Genomic DNA, 22,067 nt, shown 5'->3' on the forward strand with positions numbered 1-22,067 from the left:
CATCCAGTTCGGCCTGTCATCCTGAAAGTTGATCCAGAGGAAGGCAAAAAAAAAAAAAAACTGTGAGGTAGAAGCCAATTTATTAAAAAATTCCTTCCCGACTCCAATCAGGCAATCAGAATAACTCCCTGGATCAACGACCCCTCTCTAGTAGCTATATCCTGTAATATTATTACACTCCAGAAATACATCCAGACCCCGCTTGAATTCCTTTATTATACTCACCATTACCACCTCCTCAGGCAGAGCGTTCCATAGTCTCACTGCTCTTACCATAAAGAATCCTTTTCTATGTTTGTGTACAAACCTTCCTTTCCTCCAGGCGCAGAAGATGTCCCCTCGTCACAGTCACAGTCCTGGGGATAAATAGATGATGGGAGAGATCTCTGTACTGACCCCTGATATATTTATACATAGTAATTAGATCTCCCCTCAGTCGTCTTTTTTCTAAAGTGAATAACCCTAATTGTGATAATCTTTCAGGGTACTGTAGTTGCCCCATTCCAGTTATTACTTTAGTTGCCCTCCTCTGGACCCTCTCCAGCTCTGCTATGTCTGCCTTGTTTACAGGAGCCCAGAACTGTACACAGTTTAGTAGACTAAAAAGGTAAAAAAAAAAGGTTAAAGTAGTTCCCCATTCCTGCATTTGCTGATTGATTACTCAGCTTGTCTTCTGACTACTCACTATCTCACATTTGGTTACTGTGTAGCCTGTCTGGTTCTGACCTTGGCTTGTATTCTGACCTCTCTCTGTCTCACTTTTAGTACCGTGTAGCTCATCTGGTTCTGACCCATTTCATACTGCTTTTGTGTTGTCCGTTTGTGTGTCTTGTTTATCCTGCCCTTATACTAGTGTAGGGACTATCGTCCAGTTGTGGTTCTGCCATTTAGGGCTTACACTGCAAGTAGGTTTGGCAAGTGGGCGGGTTGTAGTTCAGGGACTCACTGTCCTTATTTAACTATATGGCGCTGCCAGAGATAGTACATTTTGCTATTTGTCCAACTTTGACAGTCCAATAGACTTTAAATTCATGGCAGCACATGCTAAATCACCATTTCATTCAAACAGGACACATGGGTTCCTTGTTCGCGTAATTGGTGCATGTCTCAGCGGTCAGACCCTCAACATGAGAAACGTATTACCTATCCTGTGGTTTACCATGGGCGATGAATGGCATTATTATTTGCGGATTGTCTGGCAATGTTATTTTAGCACTTTGTGGACCTGTTACTGTGTGTGGCATTATAATTTAAAGACTGCTTGGCACTGTTATATTAGGCTTTTACGTAAAGGGGTTCTCTCACCACAGCAAGTGGCATTTATCATGTAGAGAAAGTTAATACAAGGCACTTACTAATGTATTGTGATTGTCCATATTGCCTCCTTCGCTGGCTGGATCCATTTTTCCATCACATTATACACTGCTCGTATCCAAGGGTTATGACCACCCTGCAATCCATCAGTGGTGGTTGTGCTTGCACGATATAGGAAAAAAATGCCTGTTCTCTAGGGTAAACGGGACTGCCGGAGTGCACATAGACTAGTGCTTTTTCCTATATTGTGCAAGCACGACCACTGCTGATAGATTGCAGGGTGGCCGTAACCATGGAAACGATCAGTGTATAATGTAATGGAAAGGTGAATCAAGCCAGAAAAGGAAGCAATATGGACAATCACAATACATTAGTAAGTGCCTTGTATTAACTTTCTCTGCATGATAAATGTCATTTGCTGGCCTAGTTGCCCATAGAATCTAGTGTTGAGCAAATTGTGCTTTAGATCATAGATCCAAAGTCGATTCGTTCAAACACTCCGTTTTAATGCTGTCTGGAGACCAGTCTCTGTACAGCATTAAAAAGTATTGCCTCAATGGAGGAAAAATTAGTTTCAGCCAAAGTCGCGCAAGACTTTACTGAATGAATTCGGTAATCACTCCTGTGTCTTTAAAAATATTTCAAAATAGCAATCCGTAGTCGGGTTTGATACCGAGGTACCAGCCTGTACCAAACCCGACTTTGGATTCAGAATTTTTAATGTTTTAAAGATGCAAAAATGAATTCCGAATTCTTGCGCGACTCAGGTGAAACTAATTTTACCTCCACGGAGCCAATACATTTTAATGCTGTACAGAGACAGGTCTCCAGACAGCATTAAAACAAAGTGTCTGAACAAATTGACTTTGAAACTATAAGCCTAATAGCAACCAATCAGATTGCACCTTACATTTTTCCGATCTCTTTTGGGAAAAAAAAGGTGGAATCTGATTGGTTGCTATGGACAACTAGGCCAGTTTTCCTTTGTATCAGTATTGTTAAATCTCCTCCTTGTATCTGAATCCTGAGGACACAGATATAGTCAAATGCAATAGTCAAGCAGGGATCCGCAGCTTGCTCCAACATCCCCCATGTTGCATTGTAAAGGTGCATTCTATTGTGAGGGTAGAATAAGGGGGCATAACTACTATGTGGGGGCACAAAGGGGACTGGGCAGGATTGGGCGTGCATAGATAGGCATTGGCCGGATGCGCTACATGCGCTGCTGATCCCGTCTCTCCTTGGGCTTTTCAAAAGTTGGGAGGTAGAGTATGACAGAATTATTCATGTACCGTTTGACATTATGGCGTGTCCATGCCAGTGCCAGTAACTCACCGTGTAGCCCACGCCTTAAGGGTCCATTCACACGTCCGTTGTTCCTTTCCTGATCTGTTCCGTTTTTTGCGGAACAGATCTGGACCCATTCATTTTCAATGGGTCCTGAAAAAAATCAGACAGCACAATGTCTGATTTTTTTTCAGGACCCATTGAAAATGAATGGGTCCAGATCTGTTCCGCAAAAGACGGAAGAGATCAGGAAAGAAACAACAGACGTGTGAATGGACCCTTAAGTCTCATTCACATGTACGTGTCCATGCTCAAATCCATTAGCAGGTGGTCAGTGATGCATCCATGAAGGATTAGTGTTGGGTCCGTGTTTCCGTTTTTTTTTGCTGTCCGTGTGCTATCCGTGTATCACTGACACTGAACAGCTGAAAAATAATTTTCAAACCATCTCTTCTTAATGATCCGTGAAACACAGATGCAACACGGATGGCATCTGTGTTTTTTACGGACTCATAGACTATAATGGACGTGATTGATCAGTAAACACGGGCAAAATAGAGCATGCATCCGTGCTAAAAACACTGACCCATGGACCGTGCTAAAACACTTATGTGTGAATACACACATTAATGCCTCTTGCACACGACTGTATGCATTGTGTGGTCCACAAATAACGGATCTGCAAAAAATATGGATAGCATTCGTGTGCATTCCGTATTTTGCAGAACGGAACAGCTGGCACTTCATAGAACAGTACTATCCTTGTCTGTAATGCGGACATTATAATAGGACATGTTCTATTTTTTTACGGAACGGAAATACGGACATACGGAAACGGAATGCACACAGAGTAAGGGCTTGTTCACACGAACGTATTTTGCGTTCCGTATACGGGGCGTTTTATGCGTTCCGCATACGGTCCGTTTACAGAACCATTCATTTTAATGGGTCCGCAAAAAAGATGCTGACAGCACTGCTCCGTTCCGCGGCCCCGCAAAATTATAAGTCCTGTCCTATTCTTGTCCGTTTTGACAAGAATAGGAATTTCTATAATGGGCCTCCTGGTCCGTTCTGCAAATTGCAGAAGCACACGCGTGGTATCCCTTTTTTGCGGATCTGCAATTCGCGGACCGTAAAAAGCTGCACGGTCATGTGAACAAGCCCTAACTTCCGTTTTTTTTTGCGGACCCATTGAAGTGAATGGTTCCGCTTACGGTCCGCAAAAAAAACGTAACGGACACGGAAAGAAAATACATTCGTGTGCAAGAGGCCTAAAATGAATGGGGTGTGTGCTGTCCGTGGAGAACACGTACAGCACACATTTGTGAAACACTGACGTGTGAATGAGGCTTTACTCATACCTGCTGTCACCAATACTCACTTAGGGCTCAAGCACACAAACGGATTTTTATTTCCGTGTCCGCTCCGTTTTTTTGCGGACCTTATGCGGAACCATTCACTTCAATGGGTCCACAACAAAAACGGAAGTTACTCCGTGTGCATTCCGTTTCCGCAAAAAAATAGAACATGTCCTATTAGGGTCCATTCACACATCCGTAGTGTATTGCGGATTCGCAATACAGCAGGCCGGCATCCTCATAGAACTGCCTATTCTTGTCCGCAATTGCGGACAAGAATAGGACATGTTCTATTTTTTTCGGGAGCCGTACTGGAAGATCGGGGCCGCGTTCCGGAAATGCAGATGCAGACAGCAAACTGTGTGCTGTCCACATCTTTTCCGGCCCTATAAAGAATGAATGATTCCGGATTCGTTCCGCAACGTTGTGGAACTGATCCGGATCCATTCTACAGACATGTTAGTGGACCCTTATTGTCCGCATTACGGACAAGGATAGTACTATTCTATGAAGGGCCAGCTGTTCCATTCTGCAAAATACAGAATGCACACAGATGTCATCCGTATTTTTTGCGGATCTGTTTTGTGCGGACCGCAAAATACATACAGTCGTGTGCATGAGCCCTTATGAAGACAGACAACACATGACAACACAGACATAAAAAATAAAACTGACACACGGATCCATCACAGACATCTTCATGGAGGCATCACTGACCACCTTTTCACGGATTTAAGGCCTCATGCTCACGAACGTTATTTGTTTAAGTGTCCTTTTCATTTTATTTTATTTTTGTGGATAGGATGCGGACCTATTCATTTCAATAGGTCCGTTCTGTAGCCCCGCAAAAAAAAAGAGAACATGTTCTATTCTTGTCCGTTTTAGGCCTCATACACGGGCAGCGTCAGTGTGGCGGCCGGGACGAATAGAGACCCATTCAACTTGAATGGGTCCGTGATCCATCCGCATCGCAAAAAAATAGAACATGTTCCATTTTTTTGCGGTGCCGAGGCACGAACAGAAACACCACGGAAGCATTCTGTAGTGCTTCCGTGCCTCCATTCCACACCGCAGCTCCGTTTTGCGGACCCATTCAAGTGAATGGGTCCGCATCTGTGATGCGGAATGCAGACGGCCGGTGCCCATCTATTGCGGACCCACTGTATACGGGCAGCAATATGGCCTTAGGCATTGTTACAATGGTTCAGCAAAAAAAAAAATATAATAATAATTATGGCATACGGATGTCATCCATTGTTTTTTTTTGTGTACCGCAAAACACACAGGGTCGTGTGCATGTAGCCTTACAATGTGACGCCTGGCAGTGTTTTATCGCTGTCATGTTATATCTGTAGACACATTTTCCCAGTACTATCAGTGGCTCATGGTAAGTCCCGTGCTATGAGGATGAGGAAGAGCATCATTAATGTCATGGAGCCGCATGACCGAAGAGACGAATTTCCTCATATACTGGCGGCTGTGTCACGTGACAGGGCGCCCGGGAGGACAGGAAGAAGCTGCCCAGCTGTAGTAACCACGGGTCAGTGGGCGCTGGACAACATGCTCCCCCTGCTGGCCGCTCTGCTCCTCGTCCCCGCTCAGCTCGGGGCTGCAAGGATCACCTATGAGCCCACCTGGGAGTCGCTGGATTCCCGGCCGATTCCGGACTGGTTCGATGACGTGAAATTCGGCATCTTCATACACTGGGGGGTATTCTCCGTGCCCAGCTTCGGCAGCGAGTGGTTCTGGTGAGCCGGGGAGAGGTGATTGCAGGGGCTGTGTGGGAGCAATAGGCTGCCAGTGCAGGTGTAGTCCTGTGTTTACAAGTCGCAAAGTAAAGGGGAGTAGGGGGTTAATGGGTTAAATAGATGGCCCTGTACTTCTAGGGTGCTCTGACTGCATACATACACACACAGCTCCGCTGCTCCTAGCAGTCATATCGTGGTTATAGTGTGGCTCTGACTGCGCACACACACACACCTCAGCTGTACTGTGACCAGCAGTCCGCATGTAGTCCCATATAGTGGTCATAGTGTGGTTCTGACATACACAGCTCAGCTGTACTGTGACCAGCAGTCCGCATGTAGTCCTATATAGTGGTCATAGTGTGGTTCTGACATACACACCTCAGCTGTACTGTGACCAGCAGTCCGCATGTAGTCCCATATAGTGGTCATAGTGTGGTTCTGACATACACAGCTCAGCTGTACTGTGACCAGCAGTCCGCATGTAGTCCCATATAGTGGCCATAGTGTGGTTCTGACATACACAGCTCAGCTGTACTGTGACCAGCAGTCCGCATGTAGTCCCATATAGTGGTCATAGTGTGGTTCTGACTGCACACATACACAGCCCAGCTGTACTGTGACCAGCAGTCCGCGTGTAGTCCCATATAGTGGTCATAGTGTGGCTCTGACTGCGCACACACACACACCTCAGCTGTACTGTGACCAGCAGTCCGCATGTAGTCCCATATAGTGGTCATAGTGTGGTTCTGACATACACAGCTCAGCTGTACTGTGACCAGCAGTCCGCATGTAGTCCCATATAGTGGTCATAGTGTGGTTCTGACATACACAGCTCAGCTGTACTGTGACCAGCAGTCCGCATGTAGTCCTATATAGTGGTCATAGTGTGGTTCTGACATACACACCTCAGCTGTACTGTGACCAGCAGTCCGCATGTAGTCCCATATAGTGGTCATAGTGTGGTTCTGACATACACAGCTCAGCTGTACTGTGACCAGCAGTCCGCATGTAGTCCCATATAGTGGCCATAGTGTGGTTCTGACATACACAGCTCAGCTGTACTGTGACCAGCAGTCCGCATGTAGTCCCATATAGTGGCCATAGTGTGGTTCTGACATACACAGCTCAGCTGTACTGTGACCAGCAGTCCGCATGTAGTCCCATATAGTGGTCATAGTGTGGTTCTGACATACACAGCTCAGCTGTACTGTGACCAGCAGTCCGCATGTAGTCCCATATAGTGGCCATAGTGTGGTTCTGACATACACAGCTCAGCTGTACTGTGACCAGCAGTCCGCGTGTAGTCCCATATAGTGGTCATAGTGTGGTTCTGACTGCACACATACACAGCTCAGCTGTACTGTGACCAGCAGTCCGCGTGTAGTCCCATATAGTGGTCATAATGTGGCTCTGACTGCATACATACACAGCCCAGCTGTACTGTGACCAGCAGTCCGCGTGTAGTCCCATATAGTGGTCATAATGTGGCTCTGACTGCATACATACACAGCTCAGCTGTACTGTGACCAGCAGTCCGCATGTAGTCCTATATAGTGGTCATAATGTGGCTCTGACTGCATACATACACACACAGCTCAGCTGCACTGTGACCAGCAGTCCGCGTGTAGTCCTATATAGTGGTCATAGTGTGGTTCTGACTGCACACATACACAGCCCAGCTGTACTGTGACCAGCAGTCCGCATGTAGTCTTATATAGTGGTCATAGTGTGGTTCTGACTGCACACAGCTCAGCTGTACTGTGACCAGCAGTCCGCGTGTAGTCCCATATAGTGGTCATAATGTGGCTCTGGCTGCATACATACACACACAGCTCAGCTGTACTGTGACCAGCAGTCCGCATGTAGTCCTATATAGTGGTCATAGTGTGGTTCTGACTGCACACATAAACAGCTCAGCTGTACTGTGACCAGCAGTCCGCATGTAGTCCTATATAGTGGTCATAGTGTGGTTCTGACTGCACACACACACACAGCTCAGCTGTACTGTGACCAGCAGTCCGCGTGTAGTCCCATATAGTGGTCATAGTGTGGTTCTGACTGCACACACACACAGCTCAGCTGTACTGTGACCAGCAGTCCGCATGTAGTCCTATATAGTGGTCATAGTGTGGTTCTGACTGCACACACACACACAGCTCAGCTGTACTGTGACCAGCAGTCCGCGTGTAGTCCCATATAGTGGTCATAGTGTGGTTCTGACTGCACACACACACAGCTCAGCTGTACTGTGACCAGCAGTCCGCGTGTAGTCCCATATAGTGGTCATAGTGTGGTTCTGACTGCACACATAAACAGCTCAGCTGTACTGTGACCAGCAGTCCGCGTGTAGTCCTATATAGTGGTCATAGTGTGGTTCTGACTGCACACATACACAGCTCAGCTGCACTGTGACCAGCAGTCCGCGTGTAGTCCCATATAGTGGTCATAGTGTGGTTCTGACTGCACACACACACAGCTCAGCTGTACTGTGACCAGCAGTCCGCGTGTAGTCCTATATAGTGGTCATAGTGTGGTTCTGACTGCACACATACACAGCTCAGCTGTACTGTGACCAGCAGTCCGCATGTAGTCCCATATAGTGGTCATAATGTGGCTCTGACTGCATACATACACACACAGCTGTACTGTGACCAGCAGTCCGCATGTAGTCCTATATAGTGGTCATAGTGTGGTTCTGACTGCACACATACACAGCTCAGCTGTACCGTGACCAGCAGTCCGCGTGTAGTCCCATATAGTGGTCATAGTGTGGTTCTGACTGCATACATACACAGCTCAGCTGTACCGTGACCAGCAGTCCGCGTGTAGTCCTATATAGTGGTCATAGTGTGGTTCTGACTGCATACATACACAGCTCAGCTGTACCGTGACCAGCAGTCCGCGTGTAGTCCCATATAGTGGTAATAGTGTGGTTCTGACTGCACACATAAACAGCTCAGCTGTACTGTGACCAGCAGTCCGCGTGTAGTCCCATATAGTGGTAATAGTGTGGTTCTGACTGCACACACACACACACCTCAGCTGTACTGTGACCAGCAGTCCGCGTGTAGTCCTATATAGTGGTCATAGTGTGGTTCTGACATACACACCTCAGCTGTACTGTGACCAGCAGTCCGCATGTAGTCCCATATAGTGGTCATAGTGTGGTTCTGACATACACAGCTCAGCTGTACTGTGACCAGCAGTCCGCATGTAGTCCCATATAGTGGCCATAGTGTGGTTCTGACATACACAGCTCAGCTGTACTGTGACCAGCAGTCCGCATGTAGTCCCATATAGTGGTCATAGTGTGGTTCTGACTGCACACATACACAGCCCAGCTGTACTGTGACCAGCAGTCCGCGTGTAGTCCCATATAGTGGTCATAGTGTGGCTCTGACTGCGCACACACACACACTTCAGCTGTACTGTGACCAGCAGTCCGCATGTAGTCCCATATAGTGGTCATAGTGTGGTTCTGACATACACAGCTCAGCTGTACTGTGACCAGCAGTCCGCATGTAGTCCCATATAGTGGCCATAGTGTGGTTCTGACATACACAGCTCAGCTGTACTGTGACCAGCAGTCCGCATGTAGTCCCATATAGTGGTCATAATGTGGCTCTGACTGCATACATACACACACAGCTGTACTGTGACCAGCAGTCCGCATGTAGTCCCATATAGTGGTCATAGTGTGGTTCTGACTGCACACATAAACAGCTCAGCTGTACTGTGACCAGCAGTCCGCGTGTAGTCCCATATAGTGGTAATAGTGTGGTTCTGACTGCACACATAAACAGCTCAGCTGTACTGTGACCAGCAGTCCGCATGTAGTCCTATATAGTGGTAATAGTGTGGTTCTGACTGCACACATAAACAGCTCAGCTGTACTGTGACCAGCAGTCCGCGTGTAGTCCTATATAGTGGTAATAGTGTGGTTCTGACTGCACACATACACAGCTCAGCTGCACTGTGACCAGCAGTCCGCATGTAGTCCTATATAGTGGTCATAGTGTGGTTCTGACTGCACACATACACAGCTCAGCTGCACTGTGACCAGCAGTCCGCGTGTAGTCCCATATAGTGGTCATAGTGTGGTTCTGACTGCGCACACACACACACCTCAGCTGTACTGTGACCAGCAGTCCGCATGTAGTCCCATATAGTGGTCATAGTGTGGTTCTGACTGCACACATACACACATACACAGCTCAGTTGTGCCCTGGACCATGGGACAGCCACTAAAATCCGCTACTGTCCCGCCGGATCCGGGATGGTTGGGAGGTATGCATTAGTGTAATCCTATACGCTTTGCTGGTACTGTAATATGCTGCGGTTTTTCTGCACCTGATTCCGGTTGGAAAAAATGCACATACACTGCAAAGTGTGCAGGTGGCATTAGGGCAACTTCACATATGATAGATTTTGTTTTGGTGGCAAGTAGGGATGAGCGAACTTGTGTTTTCAAGTTTGGCATACAAGGTTTTCTGTTATGGATTCCGCTAGTATGATCTGTAGTAGCGGAATCCATAACGGAATTCTTAGATAACCCGAACCTTGTACATCAAACTTGAAAACACAAGTTCGCTCATCCCTACTGGTAAGCACATGGAATTAACCCCTGGTTCAGAGGAATGGAATAGATTTTCACTAGGAGACATTTCTGCAACAGAATCTGCTGTGTGTGAAGGCACCCTTAGGTGCTGTGGTTCTACAGGTAATTCACTACAACCACAAAACCCATGGCAGTAGTGGCAAGAATCGCACCACAACCGCTACTGCTGAGTACACCCTAAGTGGAGGAGCTAGATGAGGAACACTGGATTAAAATGGCTGTACTGTCACTTCTTACTAAATCTTATCAGTGTGTGTTTTTGCCTAAATTTTTAATGTATTTGATTGCATGGTCAAAAAATTGTCATGTAAATGTGCCTTAGCACTATTCAGTGCTCAGGGGAGGAGCCGGGCTCTATTCAGTGCTCAGGGGAGGAGCCGGGCTCCAGTTGCGAGTGCCTAGGCACCATTACCGATGGGACTGCCTCTTGGGCTCTTTTCAAGACATATGCATATGGATTAAAAGACGTTTTACAGGGGCTCAGTCAGATAATAAAGGTATGTTTGCGTTACTGTACATGTCAAGTGCAGGGCACCAGGAACAGTTTAATTTGTGAATTTGCAGTGACAGACTCCCTTTAAAGAATCAGGATTTGGAGAGGTTTTAAGCCAAATTACGGTGTATACCTAGAAACCACTCTAAGGGTCCATTCACACGTCCATGGTGTGTTGCGGACCCGCAAATTGCGGATCCGCAACACACCCGGCCGACACCCCCCATAAAAATGCCTATTCTTGTCCGCAGCTGCGGACAAGAATAGGACACGTTCTATCTTTTGCGGAGCTGCGGACTGGAAGTGAACGGGTCCGCATTTTGCGGAACGGGTGCGGACCCTTTTACGGACATGTGAATGGGGCCTAAGGTGACCAGTTCCAACAAGTTGAGAGTTAAGCACTTTTTTATTTCTGCTGATAAATGCTACATTTAAAGGGTGTCTGTCAGCAGTTTTGATCATGTTTAACTGCTAACAGCACTAGCACTGTGCAGCTTTTATTATCAGGATTAGTGTAAATGTGAACTTTAATTCTTCCAGGTTCTGCTCCTGCAAGTTCCCAGGGGGTGGTGCTGCACTGTAAAGTGCTCTTGTCATTTAACTGCTTCACAACCTCTCTCCTCTGCTCTGAGGGACAGCTGTAGGGGTCTCCTGGTTGGATGATGCTGCCGTCACTCAGAGCAGATGGTAGGGGCTGAGAATTGGCTCAATGAAGAGAGCAGCTCCACCGCCTGGGCACTTTCAGGAGCAGAATCTGTCAGAATAAAACTTCATATTCACACTACTCCTGATGATAAAAGCTCCATAAAAGGTTTGTTTGTCCTGCTGTCCCCTGCACCTACCTACAGTTTTTAGCAGTGGTCAGAACTGCTGATACACTCCCTATAAATAAAAAAAGATAATGTGAAACTAATACATATAAAATGATATTTAGACTGAGCATTGGTAATACATTTCTAAATGGAAAACAATCATCCATCTTAATCTTTCTTAGTATGTCCCTTTAACAAAGTGTCCTGATCATGAAAACCTTACGAATACGTCTTTACATCCATGTTTCACTTTTATGTATGACCGCAGTGTCACCTCACCAGAGACTCTTGGGCCCGCTGGATGTGGCTCTAGCTGCAGCAGATAAGGTGGTGTACTGGTGGCACCAGGGGGGTCATAGTATTTCTAGATGTTGGCAGTATATAACATCCCACTGGGATAGGAGCCATATCACTTAGTCATGTGTGCAGTGTTTTTTCCCTTTACTATACAGTGTGCTTTAATCTCCTGCTAGAGAGGCTTATGGATCATTTCATTATTAGATCACATTAATAATAAGTTATTGTATTTTGGGGCTTGCAGAGGTTCAGAGAAAGCACATTTTTGGCCTCAGTTTCTCAGCAGTATAGACTGCATATGTCTTTGGACCTGCAGAGGCAGCCATATATCAGACATACTACATAGTGCCCGTCGCTGCTGAAGTAGCTGACCGCTTCCCTTTAAGAACATCGAGTACAATGGCAATATTTGTTCTTTATTAGGTGGTATTGGCAAGGATCTAAGTCGGAGCCTTATGTCCGTTTTATGTCAAAGAATTATCCTCCAGGCTTCCGCTATGAAGACTTTGCACCTCAATTTACTGCTGAGTTCTATGACCCAAAGCAATGGGCAGACGTATTAAAGGAGTCGGGTGCCAAGTATGTCGTCCTCACTTCTAAACATCATGAAGGTGAATATTAAGGGGTTACTATTGTTGCTTCAGCTTGGTAGCCAGCTTCTAACGGATTCCAGACTACAGTCCGTCATACAACAGTTTGTATTATGAACCTATATTGTGGAGAGGCTGAACGTTCTTCAGTTACATCGTCAAAAGCTCCCATGATACTACATATAATTAAGCAGTACGCTAAAAGACTATCTCCGCCTGCACAACCCATTGTGTCACTATCCCAATACGGAGTAAAGAAATGAAGCAACTGATCTAGATTTTTGTGTCTATAGCTCCGAAACAGACTTATGGGTCTGCAGACAAACTTATATAGCCTGACCCTGCAGTCATACTCGCCTACATCTGGCCCATACTTACTAACCTACCAAACGTATGTTAAGGTAGGTCCAAACCTCTGTTTAACTGATCTGGCAGCTGTATCAGCAGTGACGTTCACTGCCGGACCCTATTGACTTTAATGGTATCTGGCCTCTTTCTGGCATAAGTGCCGGTTTTCAGCCGGACAAAAATGCTATGTTTTTTTTTTGTCTAGCCGAAAAACCTGGCATTTCTCCAGAAAACGTCCTCGCCAGATCCCATTATAATCAATAGGGTCTGGCAGTGAACAACAGTATCGGGCTGGGCTATATCCAGTAAACTCTCGCAGGCTGTTCTCTCCTGGATCAGATAAATGGAGGTGTGAACTTTTAGAAGAATCAGATTAGTAGCAAAATATCTGGAACAAACCTATAATTGCCTGCTCATCAGATGAGGTGAGAGCTACATGCTGCAATCACCTTTGCTGTATGGAGATGAGTGAGCTCTACTCTGATTGCACATCTTCATTGTTTTTGGACTATCTGCCCAGAAATGATGCTTGTGATTGGCAGCACTTTTTACACAGGTCAATTATTGGGAACGAGCATTCGTATAATAAGCATCCCAGTAATCATCCCATGTATAAGGACCATGAGATCAGCATTGAAATTGTGGATAAAAATGATATTTTCAATCAAGTATGACATTTTCTTGCATAGTATGGCGCCACCTAATGTTCAGAGGGTATTGCAATGTGTATGTCCATGTAATGAGCTGAATGCTGCTGGTGGACACACATGCACAGCCACTTTCCCCACAGCCAAGTCTTTGCATAGTGATTGTCTATTCACTGCAGAACAGCCAAAATAAATAGCTTTCTCGCTCATTTCCTTGGGGGACACAGGAGACCTTAGAGTATAGCTCAGCTCCCTAGGAGGCGTGACACTAAGTGAAAACTGTTAAGCCCCTCCTCCAGCAGCTATACCCTCAGCCTGGAGAGAGAGACTACCAGTTTTTGCTTAGTGTCCAAGGAGGCAAGACACTCCCTGTTTTTTCTCCTTAAACCTTATACCTTATTTTATTTTTAATACAGATTTATTTTTTTATTTTTTCAGGGACAGCAGAGACGCCTGGACCTCTGTTTCTCCCGGGGTCGAGCTGCGCCAGTGCCGGTCATCCGCACTGCTGCCTCTCCCCCCCCCCCCCCAACCCCCCCCCCCCACCCCCACAGAAGACAAGGTGGACCAGGACAGCTTAGCTCCCCTGCATCCTGCCAGCTCGAGGGTCGCCCACACTCCAAGTTCCTCTTCCAGCATCCTGCCACTGCGGTGCCAGTCGCTGAAGGAATGGACTGAGGGTGTAGACTTCAGGATGGTGAGAGGTGGCTGCTCTATCCTCCTCTGTGCGTATCCTCCTCTGGTGGCTGTGCGTATCCTCCTCTGATGCGTCTCTCTCCCCGCCACGCGTGCGGACTCAGTCGGTCCTCTCCTCTCTTCTCCTCTCCTCTGGACACGCCCTCTGAGAGAGATCCGGCGGATTCGGATTGGGACATGGACTCGGCACTACCGTCCAAACTAGCCTCCGCAGTCGGTCACCTCATTACCAACATTCGTGATACCTTTTAAGATACACGATGACCCTCCCAACACTGATCAGACCGGCGTGTCTTTTTTCCGCTCCAAACAAGCATCCAAGGTTTTTCCTCCCCACGCCGACTTCTCTTCAGTGGTCTATAAAGCTTGGGCTCGCCCTGATGCCTTCTTTACCTCCCCCAAGAAACTGGACATATGTTATCCATTAATCCAGCGGATTGTGTTGCCACATGGGCGTCCCCGCCTAAGGTTGACCCGCCTGTCTACAGCCATTCCTGTAGCAGACGGTTCCTCACTTCATTCCACCGAGGACCGTCATATGGAATCCCTCTCCAAGGCCATCTTTGCTTCCTTAGGTTCAGCCCTCAGACCGTTCTTTGCCTCCGCCTGGGTGGGGAAAGCGGTCTACGAATGGGGCTCCCAGCATGAACTGGATTTGGGATCGGACGTCCCCATTCAGGACCTCAAATTCTTGGCCCAACTAATAGTTCAGGCAGGAAAATCTATCTGTGAGGCCTCTCTCGATGCGGGTGCCCTCATAGCACGCTCATCTGCCTTAGCTGTTTCCGTCAGAAGGGAACTTTGGCTGAAGGTTTGGGCGGCGGACGCTGCCTCCAAACATTCCCTTACTGGGCTACCATTCATGGGCTCCCGTTTATTCGGGACCCGTTTGGACAAAATTATTTCAGAAGCCACGGGTGGCAAGAGCACCCATCTTCCCCAGTCCAGACCCAAGGGCACCCCTCAGGGTCGCTCTGGCTCATCTCGTTTCTGATTCTCCCGCAGGTCCTCCGGGTCTATATTCACAGCCGGTCCTCATCTTGCCCCTCTCAGGATAGGAACAAGAAGCCCTTTTTTCGGGCTCAGCCCACCTGGCGTAAATCACATGCTGCCCGCCCCTCCACGGCCAAGCAGCCCCCCGCCTGAAGGTGCGCCCCCACCCACCCGGGTGGGGAGCTGCCTTCTCCTTTTCAGGGACGTCTGGGTGCTCAAAATTGTACCCTCCGGATACAAAATCGAGTTCGCTTCTCTCCCTTCCGGATCGAGGGTGCGGCCGCCTTCACTGCAGCCATTCACACCCTACTAGACAAGGGAGTCATCGTTCCGGTGGACCGATTCAAGGGGTTCTACTCAAACCTCTTCGTGGTCCCCAAAAAGGAAGGCTCGGTGAGGCCAATCCTAGACTTAAAACGGCTAAACCTTTTCGGCGATTCCGGATGGAGTCCCTCCAATCTGCGGTGGCTTCCCTGGAGAAGGGGGACTTTATGTCATCAATCGACATTCAGGATGCCTACCTCCACGTTCCGGTCGCTCAGTGTCACCATTGTATCCTTCGCTTTGCAGTAGGGAACGATCACTATCAGTTTGTCGCCCTTTACTTCGGCCTGGTGACGGCTCCTCGGGTATTCAACAAGGTCCTAGCCCCTGTCCTAGCTTTACTCCGCTCCAGGGGTGTTTTTTCTGCTGCCTTACTTGGACGACGTCCTCATCAAGGCGCCCTCTTTTCCTCAGATGTCCGCCAGTGTGGAGACCCTGGGACGGTTCGGTTGGCTTCTCAACCTTCCCTGATTTCCTCCAGATGATTGATCTTCCTGGGGATGCTGCTGGATACGGAGGCGGCAGAGGTCCGTCTTCCAACGGACAAGCGTCTGGCCCTCCACAGGTCGGTTTGCAATCTTCTTCACAGCCATCCGTCCTTCCGATCCAGCATGCGGGTAATGGGACAAATGGTTGCCTGCTTCGAGGTGATTCCGTTCTCACTGTTTCATTCTCGCACCTTTCAAAGGGCGATCCTCTGCGCCTGGGACAAGTCCCCGGAGAGTCTGGACCGGTCCTTCCTTCTAACTCCCCAAGTTGCGGACCCCTCTCCAGGGGAAATCCTTCCTTCCAATGACATGGCAGGTGGTTACCACCGACGCCAGTCTGCAGGGTTGGTGGGGGGTGTTTCCTCCCCGGTCAATCCACGGCACTTGGTCTCCATTGGAGTCCAGGCTTCAGATCAACACCCTGGAATTGAGGGCGATCTTGTCGCTCCGTCACTGGACTCCCCTGCTAAAAGGCCGCCCCGTCCGTGTCCAATCGGACAATGCCACGGCCGTGGCATACATAAACCACCATTGAGGCACTCGCAGGCACTCGCAGCGCAATGCGAGAGGTTACCAGCATTCTCCTCTGGGTGGAAGCTCACATTCTGGCCCTGTCAGCAATTTATATTCCAGGGGTGGAGAACTGGATGGCGGACTTCCTCAGCCGGACCACCATCGATCCGGGCAAGTGGTCCCTACATCCGGACGTATTCGAGTCCATTAACCTTCGTTGGGGGTCATCCGGATGTGGACCACAAGCTTCCCAAGGGCAAGAGACCCGAGGGCGTACTGCGCCGACGCCCTTGTTCTTCCGTGGCAAGAATTTTCCCTTCTGTATGTTTTCCCTTCCATTCCCCTACTGCCTCGGGTTTTCCGAAAGATCGCGGCAGAAGGCATTCCCACGATCTTGGTCGCTCCAGATTTGCCTCGCCGGTCTTGGTACGCTGATCTAATGCTGCTCCTGGGAGACGCGCCCTGGGGTTTTCCGCGGATGTGGTTTGCACCATGATCCGCGCCCGGAAGCCTGCCTCGTCTAAGATCTATTATCGGACTTGGAGGTCTTATTTGGGATTCTGTAAGAATCTGGGTGTTCCTCCTTTTTCTGTTTCTCTTTCCCCATGGTTCTGGCCTTCCTCCAGTCCGGCCTGGACCTGGGGCTGGGTCTCAGTTCCTTGAAGGGTCAGGTTTTGGCACTGTCCATCCTCTTCCAGCGTCCCCTGGCTCCTTTTGGACCTGTCAAGACCTTCATCCAAGGAGTGGCCCACCTGGTTCCTCCATACCGTTCCCCGATTCCGCCCTGGGACCTGAATTTGGTGCTCTTGGCGTTGCAAGCTTCCCCCTTCTAGCCATTACGGAAGATCTCCTTATGACTTTTATCTTGTAAGGTCAAGTTCCTTGTGGCCATCACGTCTCTCAGACAGGTGTCCGAATTGGCGGCCCTTACCTGTTCTGAGCCTTTTCTGTTCTTTCACCAAGATAAGGCTGTTCTCCGTCCCGTCCCTTCCTTCCTTCCGAAGGTGGTCTCCGCCTTTCATCTAAATGAGGACATCGTCCTCCCCTCTTTGTGTCTATCCCCTTCCCACCTTCGGGAACGGGAACTTCACCACTTGTGGACGTTGTTAGGGCCCCTTTCGTCGCTCGGACTCTCTCTTTGTAGTTCCGGAGGGTCCGCGCAAGGGATTGGCGGCCTCCAAGGTGGCTATCGCCCGTTTAATCAAATTAGCTATTGCTGAAACTTAATGCGCCAAGGGCAGGATTCCGCCTTTCGGTGTCACCGCTCATTCCACCAGAGCGGTCGGTGCCTTTTGGGCTCAGAGACATCGGGCTTTGGATGAACAATTGTGCAAGGCGGCCACTTGGTCTTCCTTGCACACCTTTACCAAATTTTACAGGGTGCACACTCATGCATCGGCGGATGCTGCTTTGGGCCGCCTGGTCTTGCAGGCAGCGGTTTCATGATGCCTACGGTGGCTTCGCCTTGGGCTGTGGTCCCTCCCTTCTTGGACTGCTCTCGGATGTCCCAAGGTCTCCTGTGTCCCCCAAGGAAATGGGCGAGAAAACAAGATTTTTGTATAACTTGCCAGTAGAATCTTTCTCGCTCTTCCTTGGGGACACAGCACCCACCCATCATTATTGTTCTACAGGTTACGTTTTGGTTGCCCTTGTCGGGTAGTTGACTTGTTTGGCTTCCACTTTGTTGGTCATTGCCTTTTTTTTTTTTTCTCACTACTTGGACACGCAACTGGTAGTCTCTCTCTGTGTGCTCTCTCTCTGTGGCTCTCTCCTCTCCTCTCTCTCTCTCTCTGTGTGTCTCTCCGTCTCCTCTCTCTCTCTCTCTCTCTCTCTCTGTCTCTCTCTCTCTCTCTGTCTCTCTCTCTCTTCTCTCTCTCTCTCTCTGTGTCTCTCTCTCTGTGTCTCTCTCTCTCTCTGTGTGTGTCTCTCTCTCTCTCTGTGGTCGATCTGTGTGTGTCCTCTCTCTCCTGTGTCTCTGTCTCTCTCTCTCTCTCTTTGTGTGTCCTCTCTCTCTCTCTGTGTCTCTCTCTCTCTGTTCTCTCTCTCTCTGTGTCTCTCTCTCTCTGTGTCTCTCTCTCTCTGTGTCTCTCTGTGTCTCTCTCTCTATCTGTGTCGCTCTCTCTCTGTGGCTTCGCTCTCTCCTCTCTGTGTCTCTTTCTCCTCATCGTCTGTGTTCTCTCTGTCTCCTCTCTCTCTTGTCTCTCTGTCTCTGTCTGTCTCTCCTCGTTCGCTCTCTCTCTCTCTCTCTCTCTCTCTCTCTGTGTCTCTCTCTCTCTCTCTGTGTGTCTCTCTCTCTCTCTCTCTCTGTGTGTCTCTCTCTCTCTCTCTCTCTGTGTGTGTCTCTCTCTCTCTCTCTCTCTCTCTGTGTGTGTCTCTCTCTCTCTGTGTCTCTCTCTCTCTCTCTCTCTCTCTCTCTCTCTCTCTCTCTCTCTCCCTGTGTTCACTACATTGAGTGAGTTAAAGGGATTCTGTCAGCAAGATTTTTCGATATAGAGCTGTTCATATCATCCTATGTCTCCTTTATCGAATTAAAAATATACTAGTTTTACCATCACCTGTCCTTTTTTCTTTTTTGATAAAAAAAAGTTCTTATTTATATGCTAATTACCTTACTAAGGGGCCCAAAGGGCTGTCCCTCTGGCTATTTGTGCCCAGCCGTGCCCCTTATCTCGTAGTCCAGCACCGCCCCACTGCTAATTATTTACTCCTCTCATCGCCGATGGTGTGCCGTAATCTTGCTCATGCACCCTGACAGGTCAGTGCCCGCAAGTGAAGTGCACAGACAGCTGGTGCATGAGGTGCGTGAGATTACGGCGCACCATCGCCGATGAGAGGAGTGAATAATTAGCAGTGGGGCAGCTCTGGGCTACGAAATAAGGGGCGCGGCTGGGCACAAACGGCCGGAGGGACAGACCTTTCAAAAATTAAAGGACAGGTGGGGGTAAAACTAGTATATTTTTAATTAGATAATGGAGACTGATATGAACAGCTCTATATTGAAAATCTTGCTGACAGAATCCCTTTAATAGTAATGGCTCCCTTCCCTGAAGAACGCTCTGTGGTTAGCGGTAGATCATTATGCAAAGACCTGTCTGTGGAGAGAGTGACTGAGCATGTGTGTCCACCACTTAGCCCATTAGGTGGATACACACAATATTATACACTTTATACACCAGGTGGCGCCATACTATGTAAGTAAATGTCATAACTCTTCAGCATGTGAACAACAACAATCATTGATATTTTTTACAGTCTATACAATGAATATGACATGCACATGGCGGGACAACCCGTTAGGCTGCTTTCACACTAGCGTTCGTCGGTCCGCTCGTGAGCTCCGTTTGAAGGAGCTCACGAGCGGACCCGAACGCAGCCGTCCAGCCCTGATGCAGTCTGAATGGAGCGGATCCGCTCAGACTGCATCAGTCTGGCGGCGTTCAGCCTCCGCTCCGCTCGCCTCCGCACGGACAGGCGGACAGCTGAACGCTGCTTGCAGCGTTCGGGTGTCCGCCTGGCCGTGCGGAGGCGTGCGGATCCGTTCAGACTTACAATGTAAGTCAATGGGAACGGATCCGCTTGAAGATGTCACCATATGGCTCAATCTTCAAGCGGATCCGTCCCCCATTGACTTTACATTGAAAGTCTGAACGGATCCGCGCAGGCTACTTGCGAATTTTTTTAAAGTTATTAATGCAGACGGATCCGTACTGAACGGAGCCTCCGTCTGCATTAATATGAGCGGATCCGTTCAGAACGGATCCGCCCGAACGCTAGTGTGAAAGTAGCCTTACTGCAAGTGATTCTGTGACAATAGTTGTCTCGTCCCATTAGGCCTCTTGCACACAAACTTTTTTATTTTTTTCCGTTTACTTTCCGTTTTTTTGCGTTCCGTATACGGAATCATTCATTTCAATGGATCTGCAAAAAAAAAAGGTACTCCTTATGCCTTTCATTTTTGTTTTTCCGTTCCGTTCAAAGATAGAACATGTCCTATTATTGTACTGCATAACTGACAAGGATAGGACTGTTCTATCAGGGGCCAGCTGTTCCGTTCTGCAGAAAACAGAATGCACACAGACGTCATCCGTATTTTTGCGGATCCGTTTTTTGCAGACCACAAAATACTGAAAAAGCCATATGGTCGTGTGCAAGAGGCCTTAGAGTACAAAAATCTGTATGTGTTAGTTGCTGATTTTGATACAGATTTGCTGCAGATGCAAACAGAGAAATCCACGGTAGAGATCTGTGCAAATTAACAACAAATAGGAAAGGATCTGCAACCTCCATCTCTCCAGCTGTGGTGAAACTACAACTCTCAGCATGCACACATTCTTGTCTGTTCTTGGAATTCCCGTGTAAGTGAATGGAGCTTGCTGGTAATTGTAGTTTCACAGCAGCTGGAGTGCCAGCAGTTGCTGAACCCCGATATGGGGTATTCTCGGAATTTTTAAACGCGCAGCTTTTTTTCCCACCACATTGGGTAGTGCACTGCGCTTTGTTCCTGATTTTGATTGCAGCATTGCCAATTTGCCTCTGATTATAGTCTGGTAGCCCTTTCGTTTTTTCTTGTTGTTTTTTTTCTGTAATCATACACTATTTTCTTTAAAGGTTACACCTTATGGGGCTCCAAATATTCATGGAATTGGAACTCCTTGGATGTGGGATCAAAGCGTGACCTAGTCGGTGAGCTGGCAGATGCCATCCGGAAGTATACAGATTTGCGCTTTGGACTTTACCACTCTCTTTTTGAGTGGTTCAACCCTCTTTTTCTGACTGATAAACAGAATGCTTTCCAAACGTGCTATTTTCCAAATAGCAAATCCTTGCCTGAATTGTATGAAATTGTCGTAAGGTATAGACCAGAAATTCTGTGGTCAGATGGAGATGGTGATGCCCCCAGTACCTACTGGAACACCACTGGCTTCCTGGCTTGGCTCTACAATGAAAGGCGAGTTGGCCATTTTTAGTCTTTGTGCAGATTTCTATGGAATGTCAATTAGATATGACTATTAGGGGTCGGGGATTCTCCGGTAATGTTAATGGAATATAAGGAAAAAGCTGAGCTTGCTTTGTGACTGACGGAGACGTTTATTATTATTCTCATTAATTGCAGATGATTTCATAAATATCTTTATATCCTTTACCCATTTTAGCCCAGTTAAAGATAGCGTAGTAACTAATGACCGGTGGGGATCTGACTGCATGTGTAAGCATGGCGGCTATTACACATGTAGTGACCGCTACAATCCGGGTCACCTGCTAGCTCACAAATGGGAGAACTGTATGACTATTGACAAGCGCTCCTGGGGATACCGGAGGAATGCATTAATATCTGAGCTACTGACGATTGAAGAACTAGTACAGGTAGGTCTGACTGTGAAATGTAAAAGGTTTTATCGGGACTGCAGTATCGACTGCTTGCCATCAGTATCAGATCAATGACATCTGTCACTCCTCTGGGTGGAGGGGCCACAGCACTTCAGCTCTGTCCTCTCCATTATTTACCAAGCAGAACTCATTACCTTTGGTAGTGGCTGTGTC

At 48.0% G+C, this 22,067-nt stretch overlaps 1 protein-coding gene across 1 annotated transcript in view; it reads left to right on the forward strand.

The window, feature by feature from the left end:
- Window positions 1-5,360: 5,360 nt before the first annotated feature.
- FUCA2 (alpha-L-fucosidase 2) overlaps window positions 5,361-22,067 on the forward strand; it is a 43,308-nt gene continuing 26,601 nt past the window's right edge. The window contains exons 1-4 of the mRNA XM_044291185.1: window positions 5,361-5,707; window positions 12,351-12,538; window positions 21,135-21,474; window positions 21,680-21,890. Coding sequence (XP_044147120.1) covers window positions 5,361-5,707; window positions 12,351-12,538; window positions 21,135-21,474; window positions 21,680-21,890 — 1,086 coding nt within the window. The remainder of the gene's footprint in view (window positions 5,708-12,350; window positions 12,539-21,134; window positions 21,475-21,679; window positions 21,891-22,067) is intronic.

The sequence above is a fragment of the Bufo gargarizans genome, chromosome 4 (genome assembly GCF_014858855.1).
Source record: "Bufo gargarizans isolate SCDJY-AF-19 chromosome 4, ASM1485885v1, whole genome shotgun sequence".
NCBI classification, from domain to species: domain Eukaryota; kingdom Metazoa; phylum Chordata; class Amphibia; order Anura; family Bufonidae; genus Bufo; species Bufo gargarizans.